At 37.3% G+C, this 23683-nt stretch overlaps 1 protein-coding gene across 4 annotated transcripts in view; it reads right to left on the minus strand.

Moving 5' to 3' along the window:
* LOC117409409 (PDZ and LIM domain protein 5-like) overlaps positions 1–23683 on the minus strand; it is a 196221-nt gene that overhangs the window by 118660 nt on the left and 53878 nt on the right. For all 4 annotated transcript variants that reach the window (XM_034905766.2, XM_034015408.3, XM_034015405.3 and 1 more), the window contains exon 3: positions 7072–7223. In XM_034905766.2, coding sequence (XP_034761657.2) covers positions 7072–7223 — 152 coding nt within the window. The remainder of the gene's footprint in view (positions 1–7071; positions 7224–23683) is intronic.

Below are 23683 nucleotides of genomic sequence, written 5' to 3' on the forward strand. Positions count from 1 at the left end.
CCTTCCAGCACCTGTTGTTTTCAGCCATGAAATGGGAAAGCGGAAACATTCACTTTTTTTTTTTTTTACATACTGTAGAAGAAAAGGCTGCTTGTTTGCTTGATTCGCCATGGCAAAATACTTTCATTTTTTTTTTTTTTTTAACAAATACATAATAAAACAAAATATATGTCAATAATTCTTAATTAGTTCCATTGTGTATAAGAAAAAAACAGTTTTCGAGTTGTAAGTAACATAATATTGTAAGGTGAGGGGGGGGGGGGGGGGGGGGGGAAGCATTGCCGCTTATAAAGCTTTTGCCAGTAAAACTGGGCACTAATATGAATAAGGGCGGACAGTTGAGCCTGGTCACTATATCAAGCATATATGGTATGCTTTTATTTTTGTAGTGCTAGAATTTTTAGTGTCCAAACCTCCATCTACATTGTTCTATACAATTTCAGCTCAGATATATTTACATATTATTTGTCATAAACTTAAGTTTTTTAGTATTTCTAAATGCAGCACTATTAATTGTTCAATAGTTATGGATGTTATATAAAATAATATAAGAAAATGTTTTCTAGCTAACTGAATCTCAGTGTGCCCTGGCACCTGTCTAAAGCATGAGGAAGCTATCCTCAAGTAGTTGTGATCACGCACCATGGTCAGTCTGCATTCACCCCTATATAATTACCACAGTGTGCAAAACTGAAATAACAGGTTACAGTGTTTTGGAAGCTTTACACAGTGCTACATTCTGTCTGTGGTGCCCATAGCTCTGATGTCTGCACAGCAGGATAACACTGTGGGTCTGCTGATAAAAATGTAAAGTTTGAATTTGGGGCCTGTTTCCAATCCTCTCTGCCGATTTATGGTTTTCATGAAAAAATGGGACTAAGAGTTCCTCCTTCAATATTTACAGCTATCAAAAGCAGATCATGAGCAAAGACAGCATACTGCAAATCATTCCCGCAGCACAGTTCAAATGTTATGAGATCATGACCGACTTTGCTCCCGACAACATCAGCCCTAAAACACTACGGCAACTGTTTCCAACACGCAAGCAACAAAAGCCACAAAAAGCTAAAATGACTAGTTTAACATAAAGTATACTTTATTTTAGTAACAAACTTAGAAAATAAAACTACAAGCAGATACACTGTGCTAGAACTGAACTGTTGGAACATATATTTTAATGTATCTTCTTTGGTATTACTATTGGGCACTAGCAGCAGGATGAGTGGCATCTTCAGCTGTTTGGAATACAGCTCTAGAATTACAGTATGGTTTCTCAGAGGCGATGCAAATATGGAGTTTCTTTTTCTTACCTACTAGAAAACATGGACATATTCCAGGAAAACTTATTCCACATGAGCCTGCATTATTTGATCGTCTAGTAGCGTCTCCAAGGAAAGGTGTGAAATTGACTCATAAACTACTGGTTTCTATCCCACTTGACGCTGTGCAAAAGGTCATTATATATATATATATATATATATATACACACACACACATACACACACACATACATACACACACACACACAGTACTGTGCAAAAGTTTTAGGCAGGTGTGAAAAAATGCTGTAAAGTAAGAATGCTTTCAAAAATATACATGTTAATAGATTATACTTATCAATTAACTAAATGCAAAGTGAGTGAACAGAAGAAAAATCTAAATCAAATCCATATTTGGTGTGACCACCCTTTGCCTTCAAAACACATTCAATTCTTCTAGGTACACTTGCACAAAGTCAGGGATATTGTAGGCATATAGTCAGGTGTATGATTAAACACTTTGCATTTTGTTAATTGATAAATATAATCTATTAACATGTCTATTTTTGAAAGCATTCTTACTTTACAGCATTTTTTCACACCTTCCTAAAACTTTTGCACAGTACTGTATATATGTATATATATATATATATATATATATATATATATATATATATATATATATATATATATATATATATACACACACACACACACACACTGTAGATATCTGAACAACATCGCTGTTTTTGCTGTTTCAGCAATGTTGGCAAGTACCAAATAAGGTGTTTAGAGAATTGGTATGATCAATTGGGACTAGTACAAATGCAACTGTTTAAAAAGTACACTTTCACTAATATGTATATAACGGTAGTAATGTAGTAAATCTTGTGAAAGTCAAGTGACGCCGTTTAAGGACGCATTAATTTGTAAAGTATTTTTGGAACACTGAAATCTATTTGGATTCTGAATTCAACTGGTTTAAATCATATCTCTAGAAAAACAACATTTTCTTATACAAAGTGAGGGAAGTGCGATTTGTAAAATACTATCAAACATATGAACCAACCTATCCACAGCTATAAATTCTGAGTTTTTTTTCTCAAATATTCTTGGACACTTTTTAAACTTTTGGAGTCATTGGTACTAGACTGTTTTTGTCAGGCTCTGTAACAGAAACCCTGCGACAGATAGAGCCACCAGCAGGGATCTGTAACCGTGTCCAGACCTGTCATAATGCCAGCCATACCGACACATGTTGAAAGTGAGAGCAACTTTGGAATCAAAATGTCTGGCTTAGACTAATATACAGCAGCACGCAGAAACCAAAACATCACAAGAACTTGTTTAGATACAAAAAAGAAATGGGAAAACACTGTAAATTCGATGTATTTGACTAATTATATTAAAACACTGATTCTGTCTCATGTGTTTATATATACAGTACCAGTCAAAAGTTTGAGTACACTTGCTGGAAACTAGGTTTTTTCATAATTGACAATGTTTTACGTCGTATACGTTTCTGTAAATACTTGAAAATGAAAACACATGTTACAATATACAAAACAAAACATAAGGAGTATCAAAGCAATGTTCAAGAAAATTGAAAATTGTCTCTAAATCTTGGATTCCTCAAAATAGCCACCCTTTGCCTTAATAACAGCCTCACAAACACGAGGCATTCGGTTAACAAGTTTCAGCAGGAAATCACCTGACATGTCTTCCCAGCTCTTCTGCAGCAATTCCCAGAGATGTAGGGCACTTGTGGGTAGCTTTGCTTTGACTCTTCTGTCCAGTTTGTCCCATACAAGTTCTATGGGATTGAGGTCTGGAGACTGGGCAGGCCAGGTCATTAGATTGAGTTGTCCTTCACTTTCCTTCTTCGCCAGATAGTTCTTGCACAACTTTGAGGTGTGTTTCGGGTCATTATCTTGCTGAAGAATGAAGGACTGCCCAACTAGCCGTAATCCTGATGGAATGGCATGCCTCTGAAGTATGCTATGATAGCCATGCTGGTTGAGCTTGCTATGGACTTGGTAAAGATCACCAACTCTGTCACCAGCAAAGCAACCCCAGACCATGACACTACCTCCTCCATGCTTGACAGTGGGAACCACACATGCAGAACTCATGCACTCACCCTCTCTGCGTCTTACAAATAATCGGCGGTTGAACTCAAATATTTCAAATTTTGACTCATCGGTCCATAAGACCGACTTCCACTCCTCAAAAGTCCAGTTTCAGTGTTTTTTGGCCCAGGCAAGTCTCTTCCTCTTATTCTGCACTCTTAACAATGGTTTCTTTGCAGCAATTCTTCCAGTTAGGTCAGCTTCACGCAATCAGTGAACAGTTGATGTTGAAACATCTGTACTTCTAGTAGCATTTAGCTAAGCTTGTATTTCAGGGGCAGTTAATCGCCGGTTTCGCAGACTTGTGACTAGAATTAACTTGTTCTCTGATTCTGAGGTCATCCTTGGCCTGCCTGACCTTGTTCGGTTCTCATGAGTGCCAGTTTCTTCAAATCGTTTGATGGTCTTGGCCACAGCAGTTACAGACACTTGCAAAGTTCTTGCGATTTGTCTTAAAGATTGACCTTCATTTCTGAAAGTAATTTTTATTTGCTTAACTGAGCATATTTTGCCATTTTCTGCTCCCTTACATTCAGGAATGACAAACTTGTGCCTATGCTACCTATATTTATAGTAATCATGGACCCCCACCTGTTAACAATAATTGGTGACAAATTAGGTAACATGCTAGTTAACTCGGAGAACATCTAACAAAGACACTTTTATACTTAGGCCAGTGTTCTAACACTGTGTTATACACATTTCAGACTTTTAATTGACTTGGGCTTCGGACTGAAATCCCCTTGCTTTGGGTGACCATTTCATTGAAATTGACAAGATTTACATTTTCATTTAAAAATAATTTTTGAATGCAATTCACTTATGATTATCAGCTTATATAAGTACACGTATCATATAATGAAATATTAAGTGTTTATAGACAAGTTTATAGAGTTAAAAGCATAGATAATCATGAAAAACCTTGTTTCAAGCAGGTGTACTCAAACTTTTGACTGGTACTGTGTGTGTGTGTAATATATATATATATATATATATATATATATATATATATATGTTTTTACAACATTTCTAAAAACATCAAGAAACAAGTGGATATAAGCAGATCATGTTTCATTAACTAAATGTATCAGTTTTTTTTCCTTATTACTGATAATAATGGAATGAAGAGCTATTTTATTTATAAATATTTATTTTGAGAAAATAATCAAGAGTAGTGTCCATTATTGATTAAAGACCCTGAGAATAAACATGTATTATGTCATTGCAATCACTCAGGTGAACCTTGACTTAAGAATTAACTTAAGAATCTTTACCGGTTTGTTATGATATTGCATACATGGCGCCCGACCGCTCTATTTTCAGTGCCTGGGCACCAATGAAGCGATCTCTTTTCCATGGGGAAATCAAATGAGTCTTTCTACACCTTGCCACTAGGAACAAGTGTCCGGTTCCCTACATAGCAGTTTTGATGGTACGGTCCAATTCAGTCTCTGATAACCGGCACATATTTAAAATGTTTGTAGAGTCAAGAGTCCACACATCTCCTGCACAACTGTCTGATTCAGTCAGTCGTCCTTGTGATGCAATGAAGAGAACTTTAGGAACTTCTATTACAAACTAGTACTACTTTAATAAGGCTAACATTTCTTTATAAACATTGCATACTACTGTGGACATAAACACTGGTTTAAAGCTGCTTTGTATATCAGCCAGTGCAGACACGTGGAGATTGGAATGAACTACTGCCCTTGCATAGTATAGCACTTTGTGCCCTATGGTTAACATTGTAAATGTGCAGGGAAAAAAGGTGTATAAGCTATGATTTGGTGGGGGAGGAATGAAGTGCCGGTGGGCTGGAATGTGGGTCCATGTTTTTCCCTGTGTCTCTGACTTAGCTGGGGGAGGCTAATCAAGCGCAGCCCTTAGATTTTTATTTTTTTGCAATGCCCCTCCAAATTTTGGAAGCAATAAGTCAAAAAGTAGCCAAATTGTGTTTTTTAAACCAGCCAAAAAAACACACTTAGATTTTATTATATACATAGTGCCTTGAAAAAGCCTTCACACCCTTGAACATTTTTCACATTCTACTGCCTAAAAAATACAATTCAAAGTACATTAAAGTAAGAGTTTGTTTCACTGATCTACACAACATCTACACTTTCAACGTGAAAGAACAATTATAGAAATATTCAAACAGTAATTAAAAATAAAAAAACAAAAAGTCTTGATTGCATAAGTTTTCACAACCCTCGAGTCAAAACTTGGTGCAAGCCCCTTTTGCAGCAATAACAGCCATGAGTCGTTATTGCTAGTGTCTACCAACTTAGCACAGCAGGATGGTGCAGTTTTTGCCCATTCTTCTTGGCAGAATAGCTCAAGCTCTTTCAAGTTGGCTGGGGATCGTCTGTGGACTGCAGTCTTCAAGTCTTGCCACAGATTTTCTGTAGGATTCAGGTCTGGGCTTTGACTAGGCCACTCAAGGACATTCACTTTCTTCTTGCTGAGCCACTCCATTGTTGCTTTTGCTTTGTGCTTAGGATCATTGTCCTGCTGAAAGGTGAATCTTCTCCCCAGTCCCAGGTCTCTGACAGACTGGAACAGGTTTTCCTCCAGGATCTGTCTGTACTTTGCACCATCCATCTTTCCCTCGATCTTCACAAGCCTCCCTGTCCCTGCTGCTGCAAAGCATCCCCAAAACATAATGCTGCCACCACCATGCATTACTGTAGGGATGGTGTTAGCAGGGTGATGTGCCGTGTTTGGTTTATGCCACACATATCGCTTAGCATTGAGACCATAAAGTTCCACTTTGGTCTCATCAGACCACAAAACCTTCTCCCACATGCGTACAGTGTCCCCTAAGTGTTTCTTTGCAAAAGCTATGTGGCACATCATATGGCTTTTTTTCAGCAGTGGCTTCCTTGCTACCCTCCCATACAGGCCATGTTTGTGGAGTACTCTTGAAATTGTTGAACAGTCAACATCTTCCCCCAATCTAAGCCAGAGACCTCTGTAGTTCTTCTAAAGTAATCTTAGGCCTCACAGTGACCTCCCTCAGCAGTTTCCTTAAGCCACGGCTACTGACTTTGGAGGGACGGCCTGATCGAGGCAGTGTCTTGGTGGTGCAAAACTGTTTCCACTTTAAAATGATGGATCTGACAGTGCCCCAAGGGATATTCAAAGACATTAAAAGTTTCTTATAGCCTTCCCCCAATCTGTACCTTTCAATAACTTTATCCCAGAGTTCTTTTGTGAAAGCAGAATGTGAAAAATGTTCAAGGGTGCGAAGACTTTAAGGCACTGTGTATTTTTTATATATATATATATATATAGGGGCTTCAGTGAGTTACAGGAAAATAATTCCATCTAGGGTTTATGTGACATCACAAACTAAAACCTAGTTTGTAAACTGTCCTTTAACTCACTGAAGCCCATCTATTATTTTTTTATAATACATGGCTATTATCTATAATAAAAAAGGACAAAAAAACAGGTGTGGAGGATAATTGTAAATCTTCACAGAGACAGATTTGTTAAAAGTGGCTGAAAACCACGAATTGTGGGTGTTGTCAAGTGAATGAAAACGAGACAGTTTGTGTTTGAAAAAGTAGAAATGTGGCTTTGTCAAATATCTTTATGAAAGATTCCATCACGGATGGAGAGGGGTACATCAATTTCCTTTTAACCCTTTTAGTAATGCTAATACATTAATTAAGACTTACTTTTGCAGAGTCAGGTTCAAGGAACCGGTGCACGCCTTGATTTTGTTCTGTGCCTCCAGGTGAGTCATCCCATCAGTGCTGATCCCATCAATAGACAGAACCACATCTCCAACTACAATGCTGGCCTTGGCTGCCTTACCTCCATCGGTTAACTGCAAGAAAAGAGAAGGCAGGGTCAGTACTTTACTTATTGAGTTGTAGTAATCTCTTTTATAATGAACATTTGACAAAGTAATGTCTACTGGTCAAATTACTCTAGAAGATACAGATCCATAAAATACCAAAAACACTATTACCCACTTGAGATTCATTTGATTCATCAATACATTGAGATACACAAGTTAATGCTTTGTAGACAGTGTCCTATTATGTGTATTTGCTATTTGTTCTCTACACTTTTTCTATTCAAAAACATGAACCAAAAGCAAAACTACTACCTACTTTGGATGTTAAGGCCTGGTCACACAAGCAACTTTTGTTTATGGCAACAACTTGTGTGACCACACTGGTTAACATACTGTCAACAACCTGCAACGTTGCCCAGGTTAGGACTGTTCTATTTTGCTGGCGAAACAATCATTTGAGATGGTCGTATCACATGGATTAAAAAAAAAAAAAAGCTTATATTGAGAGGAACGGTATTTTGAGTATTCAACACCATCTCCCTGAGAACGACGTCCTAAACATGAAAACGTTACAGTATCAGTGCTCGAGTCCCCCAAAAAAATGTGCCGGAACGCACTATATGATTTCAACAACAGTAAAAAATTAACTAAGAATAACATACAGTAGAAGCCTGTTCATCCGAACAGCTGGGGAACATAGCAATGGTTCATATTAATGAGAGTTCATGTGTTTACAAAAACAGCAATACATGTACATATATTGCACTTTCAAGGTTTATTTAAAAGAGTATTTTTCTGACAGCGGTACTGAAGCGTTATATACAAGTACATTAAATGTAAAACTGATTCAAATAAGTGAAGCACTGTTTTTTATTTGTATGCCCATACATATCAGTTCATTGCTTTCACTTTTTTTTTTTTTAAATGAAAAACTTTAAACTGAATATAGTACTGAAAATAAGTTTCAATACTATTCTCAAAACAGCAGGCTGTATTTCGTAGTGCTGTTGCTACAGTTTTACGCTTTCATTTGTGTGGATATTTCCCCTAAAACAACAACGAACATAGTTTATGACATTTGAAATTAAATAAGCGAAAATACAGTATCACGTCTTTCTTAACAGCTTGTCTAACTAGGGTTCCATCTGTAATTTGTAACTTACATTTATCAGTAAATTCACATTTACTATTTTAACTGTCTTATCTCTTCATACAATGTAAACCATTTTTACTGAATTAAAAAAAAAAAACTGGTATTGTTAAAAATTGAAGATTATATAAGTAGCTAGGGAAAGATCTGCCTGCTGCTACCAGCAATTTGTGGCGTGAAAGCTAGGGTGTCTGCATTGTAAGCTGCATTCAAGGCATGTCTTGGGTTCGATTCCCACACAGGATTTACATTGCAAACTTAAATTAAAAATTTAATGTATTTTATTTCTGTGTAACGAACACATTTTTTATGTGAAAAAAATTTAGTTGATATGAATGACACTTTCATTGAACATGCATACTTTTGCACACACAACTTTAATGTGCATATACATCGGATTCTGCCGAGTCAATACCCATGTTTGAACTATCGCCCCACCCCCACTTTTAGCTGAATGTCAATTCTTCACCGTTTCTAATAACCATGCGCAAAAAAAATAAATAAATAAAGAAAATAAACTATGTGCAAATAATGCCTGAAATTTCATATCTTGCGCTTCAAGTGAGTAGAACAAGCTGTGCAGTACAGTAGTTGATTAAATCATTGTAAGCACTTTTCATTTTGGATCCGACAAAATACAGACGATTGATTACGCTTTCCTGTTAAGCTTGTAGTTTTCTGTCAAAATGTTTCGGCTGAAACGCTGTAACTGCAGTTCTTCATAACTGTGTGCTGTGCTTTACCTTTTGAATTTTAAACATGCCCAATTCTAAACGTAGAATGACATTACAGTGGACTTACGCAGTGGACTTATGCCCTTTTTTCAGGCAAACTGTTTACTTTGAATTTCACCATTTAATAAATGTTAACTGCAATTCTTGATTCTTTAACATAACTGTGTGGTGTGCCTTTTGAATTTTAAACATGCCTAATTCTAAACATAATCTATCTAGGTAATGTTAAAAATATTACAGTAATATTGCTTGTTATTTTGCCCCTCCCCCACTTCTGCCTTAACGTGAACTCTACCACATATAAAGTAGTGCTTTATATGTGGTAAGTTAGAAAATAACCCCTTTTATGTTTAATTGTTCATTTAAATACAGCGTTTTGGCTGTGCAGATGTTTGATATGATGTGCTTGAATAAAACTGTTGAGTTGTATCCGATAGTTTCTTTCATATTAATACTGATGTTGTTTCAAATCTACCATCATAATGACTGCCGGTGGCGGTTTTAGGTATGAGTATAACCGCGACGGTTCCAGTGTTAAATGGTGAAATACAAAGTAAAGGGTTTGCCTGAAAAAAAGGGTGCTGCTTAAATACACACAAAAAACTAAAACGTCAGATGAGAAGAGTGACATTTATTTATTTGCTCTGCTTACTGTTGGTGTGGATACACTTTTTTTTAATTTAGTAGTCACCAATTATTTTGTATTATTTTCTCCCAATTTAGAATATCCAATTATTATTTAAGTTCCCATCCACAGTCTTGGACTCGAATCAGCGACGTCCAGGCTATAGGGTACATCCTGCACTCCACGCAGAGTGCCTGTACCGGATGCGCCACTCGGATACACATTTTAACACCACATTTTGTTTTTATTAGGTAACGTTTTAGTCAAATCGATTGTTGTTCAACTTATGTTAATTCCTGCCGGATTCTCCTCATCTCCTATTTTTTCCCCATGCAGCTCTAGCCACAAAGCACCCACTGACTGAGCATATATGGTTCATGTATGTGGGTTGTAGCATGCTGCATTTATCCATCTCTTCAGCAAAAGCACTGCTTCACTTCTTGATATATTGTAGGCTTCAGGATATTCGAGCTGATACTGCAATCATACAGTATAGCAGAGGTTCCCAACTGGTGTGCCGACAGGGCTGCTCAAGTCTGTTGCGAAATTTCAGAGGCCGGCGGGTATAACACCAAGTCACGACTACTGATAAGTAAACAAGCTGTATTCAGTTAATAAACTTTATTTCAAGCAAGTCTAAAAAATGATTACAAATATATTAAAACCTGTTCAAATGTCATAAAAAGTGACTGTTTAAAAAGGTACCAAAAAAAGTACTGTACCTTACTTCTATTTCGAGCAAAGAACTCTGAACTCATCAACACAACACGCCCACAATACAGGACCAACCATATTACACTTGGAGTGGTCGCCCATGGTAACCCAAGTCAGCGCATTGGGAGTGATTTTTGACTGTGAAGGAAAACAATATTAACGCAAAAAAAAAACACACACACACACAAAACTGTGTTGTACTAAGATATTGACAATGTCGACCCAGGGGACTTTCTCGACGTGAAAAAAGAAACAAGGACCAGGGGTCACAAATGAAGATTAGATGGGCATTCAGAACAGAAAATAGAAGGCACTTTTTTACACAGAGAATTGTGAGGGTCTGGAACCAACTCCCTAATAATGTTGTTGAACCTGACACCCTGAGATGCTTCAAGAAGCTGCTTGATGAGATTCTGGGATCAATAAGCTACTAAAAACCAAAACGAGCAAGATGGGCCGAATGGCCTCCTCTCGTTTGTAAACTTTCTTATGTTCTTATACATACATGTAAAGAACATCAGAAGGGAGTGCCTGTCAGTGGATTAGGACCGAAGAGTTTCCTTATCTTCAGTCCCTCCCCGGATCAGGTTTCACATTAATGGTAATTTGTTGCACAGTATTACTGTTTTGTGTTTTGCTCTGCCGTCTCTGCTTTTATTAGCGAGTCCTCAAATTAATCATACTGTATTCACCAGTTCTAACTTGTTTTTTTTATTAATATTGAACTTTTTGGCAGTTTTTATATCCCCTTCTTTTTTACTTAATTAAGTAAAATGGTATCCAGGCAATACAAAATGGTATCCAGGCAAAATATTACCAATATTGCTCTGACCTGTAGCCTGTGGCATTGAATAGAATATGGAATAGAATCCCCGGAATCAAGCTTTGCATGGGGCCACCATGGGACAAATGCAGCAACTGCGCCTGTGGTGTGAAAGATACTTGGCAAAAGTACTGGGTCTATTCATTTTGTCGCATCACGTCTGATGTGTAGCAGCCTTTATCCTTTTTATGTGCCACAGACCATTTACAGTATTCACTGCTGGTTACACCTGAATGGGTGGTATTCTTATCTCTCAAATACCATGTGTTTACAATGGAAACTGTTCTTTGTTTATTGTAGAAGGTGGAAGGTTAGTTTTCACTCACCATAACAGCTATATAGCAGTCTACCATGAAAAATGTATTTTCTAATACATGCTGATGAAAGGCAAAACACCTGGAGATTTAACTGCCTGTAATTTCTCTACACATTTTTAGCATTTTCACATAGTATTTACAACAGAAAACGCTATGAAAAACACAATCTGTTGTATAGACGTTTCAGGCATATAGTGATTGGTTGTGATTAGGTAATTAATAGTTGCAATTAAATATGTTTTCTAAACAACCAAAAACAGAAAACTCCTTCCTTGGAAACACTTAAAGTAAACCAGTCATTATAGCTCTTTCAAGTATTTTACCACAAAGTACAGTCCTGAATACAACTTAATTAGAACATTTAATTTACTGAATGTGTCTTCCTAACTCAAAACACATGTATTTTATTTATTCATACAGTAATTAATATCTGGGTCTTTGCACCTGTGCTTTATATTAGCATATTGTACTTTATACATCAAAATAATAAATGCCAGACTTTTTATCTTTTTTTCCCCCTTTCTTGAATGTGGCAAAAATTACTGATGATATTTACTATTAAACAGATGGTATTTAGTACACCTGGTTCTGTGCATATTGCTGGTCAGATGCAAATCATTCGGTTGCTTTCCATACCAGTCATTAAAGATACTCCTTTAGTGTGATAATCCTGATAAGTGATCCAACTTTGTTGATGGTCAATGCAGTAGAATAGATAGACACGTCGCTGTGCTGCAGGGAATGGAGGTACATTAGGAGGACTTTACAACACCAAAGTTTAAGATGTTTTATATTTATTTGGGGATTAAGTGCAGCATTAGTAATCCAGTAAATCTCTCACTAGTACATATCCACACAGACTCAATTAAAGAATTAGGGAATGGGAATATAAATCATATCCTAGCCCTTACATTTAACATCTGTGTTTTAACACAAGGGGGTAATAGGTCTCAGCCACTGTGGGTTAAGTAGCTCCAGGCTACAACAATGACTAGCGTGAAAAGGGATGAGCCCATATGGGTTTTTAAGATTTCTCACCATTGATTACTGTACTCAAGTGTTTACTGTACAAGACTAGATAATTGAATATTTTGTAACCCCTTAAGGTACACAAGGAATTGAACGGTTGTTGAGATAGTTTCTTAAAATACATTTGTGAGTGACTCCAAGTATAACAAGGAAAATTTCCTGACCAGATCCAACCGGTCAAACTTTTAAACCCGGTTTCGTTCACCTTATTGCAAAAATAAGAAAGCTAGCATAATTGTACTTGTGGGACACATCTTTCGTACCTTAAAATTGGTAAAGGCAAGCTATTTACACAGCAACCCCTACCCCTAATGCAGTTAAAATGTCATGCAGTTACTACATTTAGAACCATCATGAACATACATTGCAACTTTTCACCCCTATATAATTTGTGTTTATAATACTCTTCGACAATATGTAAACATGTTTGGAATTAGTTTGTGGTAAATTGACTTTTTAAAAGGAATTATTGTTACAGTTATTGTAACTATTGACCTTCAAGTGCTTGAATTACATCTGTGTGGTACCTCCAGGCCATACAGGCGTATTTACTTGGTCTAATTTTAAATTAGTGCCATTTATTGTTATTTCCCCATGTCCATGGAAACTTGAGAATGCAGGCAAGCATTGGGCAATCCTTTAAATGTTCACAGATGAGACTATCCCACAGCTATACTTGGACATAGCATGTTTTCAGTTTCAGTGACAGAAAATATGACATTTAAATCACATACATTTCCATGGCATAACAGAAGGAATTCTCAGGAATTGTACAAGGGTGGCTATTTCCTAGCTACTAGTAACTGCTTGCTACTTTCTCAACTGATCTGCACAATCACATAACTACAACGGAGAGGGCTCAACCAGTAGCTCAACACTCTTAAATGTCCATTTGATTTTGTTTACAGTGTAAATAAAAAGGCATCAGACACCACAAGACAATCACAAGGATTTTAATGTTTTGCATGGAAGTTTAGGTTTAACCTCTTTAGAATTGCTTGCTGATTGATATGTTGTGAAAAGTTATAATTAAAGGATAGGCTACCTGCATGTGTTAAAGTAGTTTCTATGTATAAACAAGGGGGGAGACCAAAGAACAGCAGCGAGTGTAAGGATCATAGTTCAGCATTACCTCAAGCGTCTTAATTTCCATTATTTAAAATAACTAAATCTCTCACTTTCTGTTTCAAAAACAGCATCTCTGTTAACTGCTGAAAAGGGATACCACATATAGGGGAACTAGTAACTGAACAGATAGATAGATAGAGATAGATAGATAGATAGATAGATAGATACACACACAGAGTATATAAAAATTACACATAATAAACATATATTAATGATTCTCATGTACAGTAATTCATCGCGTATCCGCACGTCACATCTGCCCTAACTGTTCATCCGCCACGATCAACCTCTTCAGCAACGTTAGTTTATTATTGATCAGAGAAGATTAGTTCCGATATTTTTTCGTAAAGTTTTCATACACTGTGTTGAATGAGAAGGGCTACAGGTTGTACAAATTATTTTTCATTAGAACCGACAACTGTACACTGCTCCCTTGGAATATAAAAGAGTGAATTCATGGCATTCTGTCTTCCATTTATATAGTAACATGCTCCCAGTACATGGAATACTTAAAATAAATCCACGTGCTTCAGTCCTGAAGGGTCCACATATGTTATGCATTAATCCCATTCCAGTAAACTTTTACTAATCTTTTCTTTATTGTTTAAGTTGTGTAACAGGGCACATGTATTCAAGCTACATCTGATCTATTTGAACTGATATGATCTATTCAAGTTGCACTGTGCTTGTGTATTTTATCTGAAAGAAAAACACATTGGAAATGTGAAAAAATGCCAAGTTATCAAAAGTGCCCAGCCATTTAAAGTGGAGATATCAAAAAGGTTATAGGAACCAATTGGGGCAACCCTGGCCAGCACCAAGCAAATAAGCACAACTGTAAAAGCGGCGGGGGTCAAGGTTGCCCCAATTGTTTCTACTAACTTAGCTTGTGTTTTCCAAGCAAGTTTTTATCCACTTTTACTGTGCCTGAAAAACAGAAGCAAAGTTAGTAGGAACAGGGCTCCCGAGTGGCGCATCCAGTAAAAGCACTCGCTAGAGTGCAGGATGCGCTCTATAGCCTGGATGTCGCGAGTTCGAATCCAGGCTATTCCACAGCCGACCGTGGACGGGAGCTCCCAGGGGGCGGCGCTCAATTGGCCGAGCGTCGCCCGGGGGAGGGAGGGTTAGGTCGGCCAGGGTGTCCTCGGCTCACCGCGCACCAGCGACCCCTGTAGTCTGGCCGGGCGACTGCGGGCTTGCCTGTAAGCTGCCCAGAGCTGCGTTGTCCTCCAACGCTGTAGCTCTGAGGCGGCTGCACAGTGAGTCTGCAGAGTGTAAAAGAAGCGGGCGGCTGACGGCACACGCTTCGGAGGACAGTGTGTGTTCATCTTCGCCCCTCCCGAGTCAGCGCAGGGGTGGTAGCGGTGAGCTGAGCCTTAAAATAATTGGGCTTTTCAAAGTGGGGAGAAAATAATAAAAAATAATTGGCAACGACTAAATTTATTAAAAAAAAAAAAAAAAAAAAAGTTAGTAGGAACAATTGGGGCAACCTTGGCCCCCATCGGTTTTACAGTTGTGCCTATTTGCTAATAATCAAATTATTTATCGATTGGGACCCCACGATAACAAATCAATATCATTTTAATGAAATCGAATATTCTATGACATTAAAAACATGTCTTGTACTTATTAACTTACCGTCAAGAATGTAATCTGTGTTGTTGCTTCTAAAAGTTACTGAGAATATGCGTCTGTGAACAAATACAGGATGATGATGCAGAGATCAAGAGTAACCTGCTTTGTTAATGTACATATTATTTTGTTTCAAATCAGTCCCACATGTAGCCGTCTGTCTTGAGCGAAACTAATTTAACATTACTACGTTTGGCACGTGCCACTGTTTAAGAAAAAGGTTTTTTTTACCTTTGTTTTGAAGCAATGCACTATCCGCAACCTTTTTAGTTTGATTGCCGCTGGATCGTAGCTTGACATATGTGATCCAATGAAACATTGCAGGTTGTACAAAATTGTCTACCACCAGTAGAATGCAAAATTATTGTACACGATCCGCTGCAGTAATTGATGTAGATTTTTTTTTAATTCATTTTGGACACTCACTTAACAGTATCAGTTGAGATCTCCTAGGATACTAAACCCGCCCCAAATGCCCATATCTACCAATCAGTGAGGACAGCCCAGAGTGGTTATTGGCTGCTATTAAGTGTCAATCAGTAAATCCTGTCCAGTTTTCTTTTTGAAATTGAAACAAGCTTATAATCACATCAGGAACCTGGACCGATACACATAATTGAATTGGATTTAAGTGCAGGGTAAAAGTACACAAAATAGACAGTTTTCACGAGATGTCTTTGGTATAAAGTTTCAGGTTCAAGTGTCTTAAAAGGGAAACACCCATTTTGTAATGGTTAATATTCCCTACTTGAAAGGGATCCTGTATATTCTATTGTAGAGCACAACAAGTAAAAGTGGCTAGATTTGTAAACTTGATTAAACACATCACAGGTGTATATATGTTAAACACTGACATATATATTTATATATAATACATGACTAGTTTTTTTCATCTATTCACACAAGGTGTTTAGCATTTCAATACTTCCGCATGTTTAAACTATGATCACTATATAGTTTAATTTGTGTTTAGAAAATAAACATCAAGATGTGTTTATTATCGGTTTTCACTGGAAAACAAAACATACAAACCAGTTCCATATTTCAGTAGAGAGAGAGCAGAGGAACGCAATGAGGGGTCTCTTGCCTTTCTAACTTGAACAGAGGCTGAGAGATCGGCAATTAAAATGTAAGGGAGGTACCTCACACTGTTGCCCTGGGAAGTGCTGTCCGTCTCGGGCAAACCTCTCCCGAGGACTCAGCAGTGGCTGTCCAAACTCTTTCTTCATCAGATTATTATTTCACGGCAACGAAAGAACCTCATGAAAGAAGATCCCCTCACAACAAAATAAATCGAATTCTAAATCCTTTTTCAGGTCGTCAGGTCCAATTCTTTCGCACTCATGAAAAAAATTAAAAAATTTAAAAATCTATTTAACATTTTATAATTATTATTTAAAAAAAAAAAAAAGACACATGGCAGACCATCGGATGCCCAAACAAGTGCAACCAACCACTGTTGTGTCTGTCTGCAGCCCAGCTGCTGCCCTAACATTTGAAAAAAAAAAAAAAAAAAAAAAAAGAAAAGAAAGGAAACTGAATAAGATGGCAGCCTCGCAAAAAAAGAATTCTCAGGATGGTCTGATGAAAAAACATATTTTTTTCGTGATGGCCACATTCTTTTTTCATATTCATAGTTTTCTATAATTTGTTTTAATGAATTGGACATAATTTGCAAGCACAGTGTAAAAAAAACAAAAAAAACAAACCCAGTTTTTTCTAACTCTTATTTGTTCGCAACTGTGCCCTAAAGACAAGACAATTGACAGTCCTATCAATATTCACTTTAATAAACAGGGACATTATTATAACAGGCGTACAACTGTAGTTTAAACTCATGCAGTAAGAAATACAACAGTCTTTGCATCTAAATTATCTATTTTAATGATGTAGCCTAAACATTAGCGGATCTAAACACTGCCGTTCTTTAACACTATATACTGTAAAGCCATCTGGGCTGTGCCCCCAGTGTTTATTTACTCACTTGTTTATTAACAGTAAAAAAATTAATTGTCAGCAAAAAAAATCAGGTTGATAAGTTAAGGGGACTGTATTAAGATTCTCCACTGAGATAATTAAAATAGGCCACACAATCTAATTTAAGTGACCACTATAGTTGGGCACTTATTTCAGATAGAGATCTTTCAAGATTTGTTTCTATGAACCAGGTCTGTCCTGTTACTAGCCCTGCAGAGTAAATTAAAGCTGGATTCCCCAGGCTTTCCCCTGATCAAGTCCCTAAAATGGTTCTATGGGAATTAAAGCTAAGGTCATCCGCCTTGTAAATTGCAGACCTCCCAGACAGAACTTGGCAACGAAAACAAACCTCCTCCCTCTAAAGAAACCGACGTGAAGCAGCTCCAGATGTAAAATAAAAACAATTTAAAAATAAACTGTGACAATCAACTTAACTCTAAAACCTACGTCCCAAACTTTCAGCTATGAGCTTTACCTATTCTACCATTCTGGTCTATTCTGTGGCAAAGTGAGGTGCTGATTTTATGTTTGTTAGTTTTGAACTTCAGCCAGGGAAGAGATTTTGATTTTCCACTTATTTATTTATTTATTTGTTTTTAATAAATTATAATGTGATGATCATAGTAGGGCATGTTTCTCTCCAAGGTCAACAATATGCATTTGTACATATTTTCTCTTCTTTTGTAATTTCTATCTCAGTCTTTGCAATACTGTCATTTTGGTAGATGAGTCATCATTTTGCGTTGCTGTTGCGCCCAGTTTCTGAGAACAAAAGGATCTGACTGACATATGGTCACCGTATCTGTTAAATATTTCCCAAGGTATTTCTCTGTCATATGTATTATGATACTCGAATTAATATGTGAAGAATAAATAATGCAGTAACTTATCTGGCTCGATCATCAATGTGTCGGTCCCAGTAATAACTTGCAAATTACTGAGACATGACTCAATGTACTCCTTATCATGAAGACTGTAATGGGGTAAAACGGGGTAAAATAGCGTTCTCTTGCGAGTTAGTCTTCAGGAGCTATGAACTGTTGTACTACATGATGTAGCCTACTGTATAATGTAAAGGTTCCAGACAGTAAGATAATGTAATTCGATGCAATAAATACATGTATTTATGTTAAAATAGCATGAGCAGTGGCTCTCAAAAGTATTCACCCCCCTTGGACTTTTCCACATTTTATTGTGTTACAACATGGGATCAAAATTGATTTAATTAGGAGTTTTTGCCACTGATCAACACAAAAAAAGTCCATAATGTCAAAGTGAAAAATAAAATCTACAAATTGTTCTAAATTAATTACAAATATAAAACAGAAAATAATTGATTGCATAAGTATTCACCCCCTTTGCTATGACACACCTAAATAAGCTCTGGTGCAACCAATTGTCTTTGGAAGTAATTAGTTGAATGGAGTCCACCTGTTGTGCAGTTAAGGTGTTTCACATGATTTCAGGTTAAATACACCTGTCTCTGCGAGGTCCCACAGTTGGTTAGTACATTTCCTCACAAAAACTACATCATGAAGACGAAGGAACATTCAAAGCAAATCCGGAATAAGGTTCTTCAAAAGCACCAAATCAGGGGTAGGATTTAAGAACATTTCCAAGGCATTGAATATCCCCCGGAGCACAGTAAAGTCCATTATTAAGAAATGGAGAGAATATGGCACAACTGTGAATCTGTCTAGAACAGTCCATCCTCAAAAACTGAGTATCCGGGCGAGAAGGGCACTAGTCAGGGAGGCCACCAAGTGGCCTATGGCAACTCTAAAGGAGTTAAGATGTGCTTGATTTTTTTTTGTCTGCCTTTCTCCTGCCTTAACTTTATTTAGAAAATATTTTATGCAAAATATGTTAAAGTGATGGTCTTGAAATCTAAATGCTATATTAATGTGGATTTTTAAACATACGCTGGCAGTGTGTAACAGTTACATTTATTAGAATAAACTATGATGGACTACTGTTTTCGTTTCTCTGCTGGCTAGTGAAGATAATGCATTTAACAGCCAAATTGTGGTAAAACATAAGATATGAAGTGTTGTCAGTCAGAATACAATAGTAATATTCTACTGCTGCTGAGGGCTTAAGGGGACCCAAAGTCATCTGCCTTTTTTTCTGCCTATCCATTTTTTTGGGCCACCAGTCACCACTGCTAAGCAGCTGTATCTATTTCCCAAAGAGAGCCTCTTTCTATTTTTAAGATTCAGCCAGATTCTCTAGTTCTCCATATCAACATACCGACCTAATTGTAATGAAAAAGCATCAGTTCCATAAAATCAACCTCAAAGTAATAGGATTAAAAGTGCATTAAAAGGGTACAGAAGGACCTTTTTATTTTATTGTGTTACATGTTCCCATGTGTTGCTGCAACTGTACGTATGGTGTGTGTATTTTTTTATTTATTTATTTATTTTTACATTTTGACCACTTTTTTAAACTTTTAAATTGCATTCCCTGCCACAAGATGGCTTCCCATGTACCCGCACGGACCTCTCAGAACTACATTTCCCATCATCCTCTTGCTCACTGGTAAATCCATCTCACAACAACACACACCATACGGAAACAGTTGTAGCAACACATGGGAACATGTAACAATAAAATAAAGTTCTTATGTACCCTTTAACTACAAGTAACAATTATTCATCATTGAGTCCTTTGTTTTATCATAAACATAAAATATAGCTAAACATGTCGAAATTCAATTTAAATAATTGTCTTATATTTTATTCTAATTAGCATGCTGTTAATTTAGTAATAGGAATGATTTGTTAGTTACTACTACATCAGTTTATAAGAAATAAGGTAAACATTAAGGACAGGTTATTTATGATGCCTTCTGTTCCTTTTTTACAAGTAACACCAAATCATTCAAATATCTGCAGCATGCACATACTTGAGTGATGAAAAGGACATCTGTTTGTGTAGCCCTCACACACTAAATTTAGAAGAAAGTAAGTGTGCTGCTATGATGTTATGGTTAGTTCTTGTCACCTATGCAGTCAACAGTGTACAGGCATGCCTGCTGTCAGCAACTTTCCCCTGCCTCTGAATGGCAGGCTGTACCGTAAATGACCTCCATCTATATCACTTAAATTAAGAGTCCTAAAACTTACATAACCAGTTGTTGCTTTGTTTCTGACCCAGGCAAGTTAATGTATGTATTTTTCATCCAAATACCTTTGCTTATAAAGCTTTAAAACCAGAACCAAGAGTATCATAAACTTATGTAAATATCCTTCAAAACAAAATTAAATGTTTTGGTCCCAACATATACATTCACCTAAACGTCTCAAATACTCTCTCACTGTCGCAGACTAGCCAAAGCTGAAGAATAGTTGCACACACGCGCACAATGTGCACCGAAGGATTTGGTCGACACCCGAAGATTTCCTTCAAGCTTTTTTGGGAGCTGACAAGAACATTCTCATGTCAGCATCAGCTGCCACTAGAAACCCCATTCTTAGTTATTTTTTGCACAGCTAATCAAATCTCTTATCAGATTCAAAGCGAAATAGAAATATTAAGCCTAGCCTATTGTCTTTTGTTAATTATAAATGTATAATTATTTGGTTATGGAAGGTTTGGAGTCTGTGCCCCTGAGACTCGCCTCTCAATAGTTTTGATTAGAGTAGGGAACTCTAACCCAGGAATGCAGAAGTCTGTTAAATTCAGAGCTAGCAAGAGACAGTAAACATGATAAAATACAAACTCAGCTATATATAGTAACTACTCTTTTGAAATCATTAAAATTAACACCACATTAAGAAGTAGATTACTATAGATGAATAATTATATTGCCCAACATACTAATATTTTAAGGCTGTGCATTACCAGAATACAGTAGCAAGGACAGTCCCATTTAAAAACTTAATAAATATTAATACCACTGACTCCACCATCTCCTCCCGTATCTCTACCTGTCTGTCTGCTATTTCCGCCTGGATGCACTCGCATCACCTCAAACTCAACTTCTCTAAATCTGACCCCCTTTTCTTTCCCTCCTCCTCCCCCTCCTCTGATCTCTCTATCTCTGTTCCTCTGGAATCTACCACACTCTCTCCCTCTTCCTCCGCTAAGAACCTTGCAGTCACCCTGGACCCCTGCCTCTCTTATTCCCAGCACATCTCCACTCTGGCACATACTTGCCGATTCTTCCTGAGCAACATCCGAAGAATCCGACCCTTCCTCACCAACTATGCTACCCAGCTCCTGGTCCAGGCCATGGTACTCTCCCGCCTAGACTACTGCAACTCCCTCCTGGCTGGCCTCCCTGCGTCCGCCACCCGTCCGCTCCAGCTCATCCAGAACTCTGCTGCCCGCCTGGTGTTCTCTCTGCCTCGCTTCGCCCACGCTACCCCACTACTCCGCTCGCTCCACTGGCTCCCGATCACCGCTCGCATCCAGTTCAAGACTCTTGTACTAGCCTACAGATGCCTTGACCAGACTGCACCCAGCTACCTCCAGACCCTCATCTCTCCCTACACCCTCACTCGACCTCTCCGCTCCGCCTGCACTAGAAGACTGGCTCTACCTCCGCTACGCTCCCCTACCTCCAGAGCCCGCTCCTTCTCCACCCTTGCTCCGCAGTGGTGGAATGACCTTCCTACAGATGTCAGGACTGTCCAGTCCCTGACCACATTCCGGTGCCTCCTTAAGACTCACCTCTTCAAACAGCACCTGTAGAACTCCTCTGTTTGTATCCTGGGACACTATCACCCTTCATTTAAATGTGCTTTATTTTGCTCTTATCTGCCCCCTATATTACTGCATTTAATCCTGTACTTCAGAATATTGTAATCTGCCAAGTGTTTAACCTGTAGTATTTTGTGTTTAATCATATCCCGATGTAACTATCACTATTTAAACATATCCTGATGTAACTTTCACTATTATCTGCTGTATTATTGAATTGTGGTTTGTCACACTTGAACAAAAGTTATTGTATTTCTTGCTCTTATTGTATTACTTGTATTGTAACACTTGAAATGTATTTGCTTACGATTGTAAGTCATCCTGGGTAAGGGCGTCTGCTAATAAATAAATAATAATCTGCTAAGAAATAAATAATAAGAATTGTACCCAAAACAGTTACTTTACTAAAATGTATGAATAAGGGTCTATGAATAATAGGCATCAGTAGCTTTTTCCCAGTCATTCATGTGCACATTTAATTACAATGATTACCCAGATCAGCAGCAGAAGAATTTATGTTTGACAGTTTTAGTAAGCTTATGAATTTAGTAAGAGTTTATGACAGTTGGACATTGACATTTACATACCTCATTTATCTTTGCCATGTCAGCAATACACAAAAACATTTGTTTACTCATACTTGAATAGACCTGAAGGCCACACATATGAATATTTTTTGAGGAAACTTGAACACCAGGTGGAAAGTACTTTAGAGAGTTATTTCCTTATAATGAAAAAAGAAGAACTTGTAATGTGAAATATTTATCCAGTGGCAGTCAATTGGGAAAAGGTCATTAATACTGGGGCTGCCACATGCTCAAAGAACTACCTTGAAAAATAAACATCTTCCAGTAAAAAAGTTGTATAGGTTCTGTCTTGGAATGTACAATGAATCTGGTAGGTTATTGCTTACAGCTGGAGGTTGTTTAGAATAAAGAACTGCCTTTTCGTTCGCTGCATGCATCTTGACTTCCCCTCATGAAGTTAATGTAAACCTGCCTTGTTCATAGTCCTGTACTGATGTGAAAAGGTACCCAAAAGCAAAATCCAAAACCTACTGCCTGAATAATTAGAAAATAACTTGAAGTACCAGAGGGAATAAAATAGCAAGAGGTTAGCTAGTCAAATGATGCCTTCAAGGTAAATTCTTATTGTTTCTTTAATTATTCCACTTAATAACAGTGAAATTCATGCATAACAAAACAGAATGGTTCTCTAGATTTTTGTAAAAAGTGTGACATATACAGCCAGACAAACAGTCACACACTCAATTATAATTTTACAATATTACTGTATTGAAAAAAATACTCTTTGATGTCTGTTTACTTCATTTCTCTATAGTCTTTGCTTAACTTCATTGGAAGTCAGATGTTGTTTCCACTCAAGTTGTGTTTTCTTTAGATTTATCCAGGTAGTTTAGGCACCGACTTGCCCATTGAAACTGGTTTGAACAACAACAAATGCTTGTACAACTACCACAAGGTTGGAGGCTACAAATATCAGTTACAAACTATTAACCCAGTCAGTAGACCTCTTATGTTAAGTAAACCTTATGTTATTCCTTTATAAAAATGTGTTGATGGCCTCTGTTTACTGTGAAGAAACGGCAATGGCAAGGAATGAAAAAAAAAACAAAAAAACGTTCTGTACT

Source organism: Acipenser ruthenus, chromosome 2 (genome assembly GCF_902713425.1).
Source record: "Acipenser ruthenus chromosome 2, fAciRut3.2 maternal haplotype, whole genome shotgun sequence".
Classification (NCBI taxonomy): Eukaryota; Metazoa; Chordata; class Actinopteri; order Acipenseriformes; family Acipenseridae; genus Acipenser; species Acipenser ruthenus.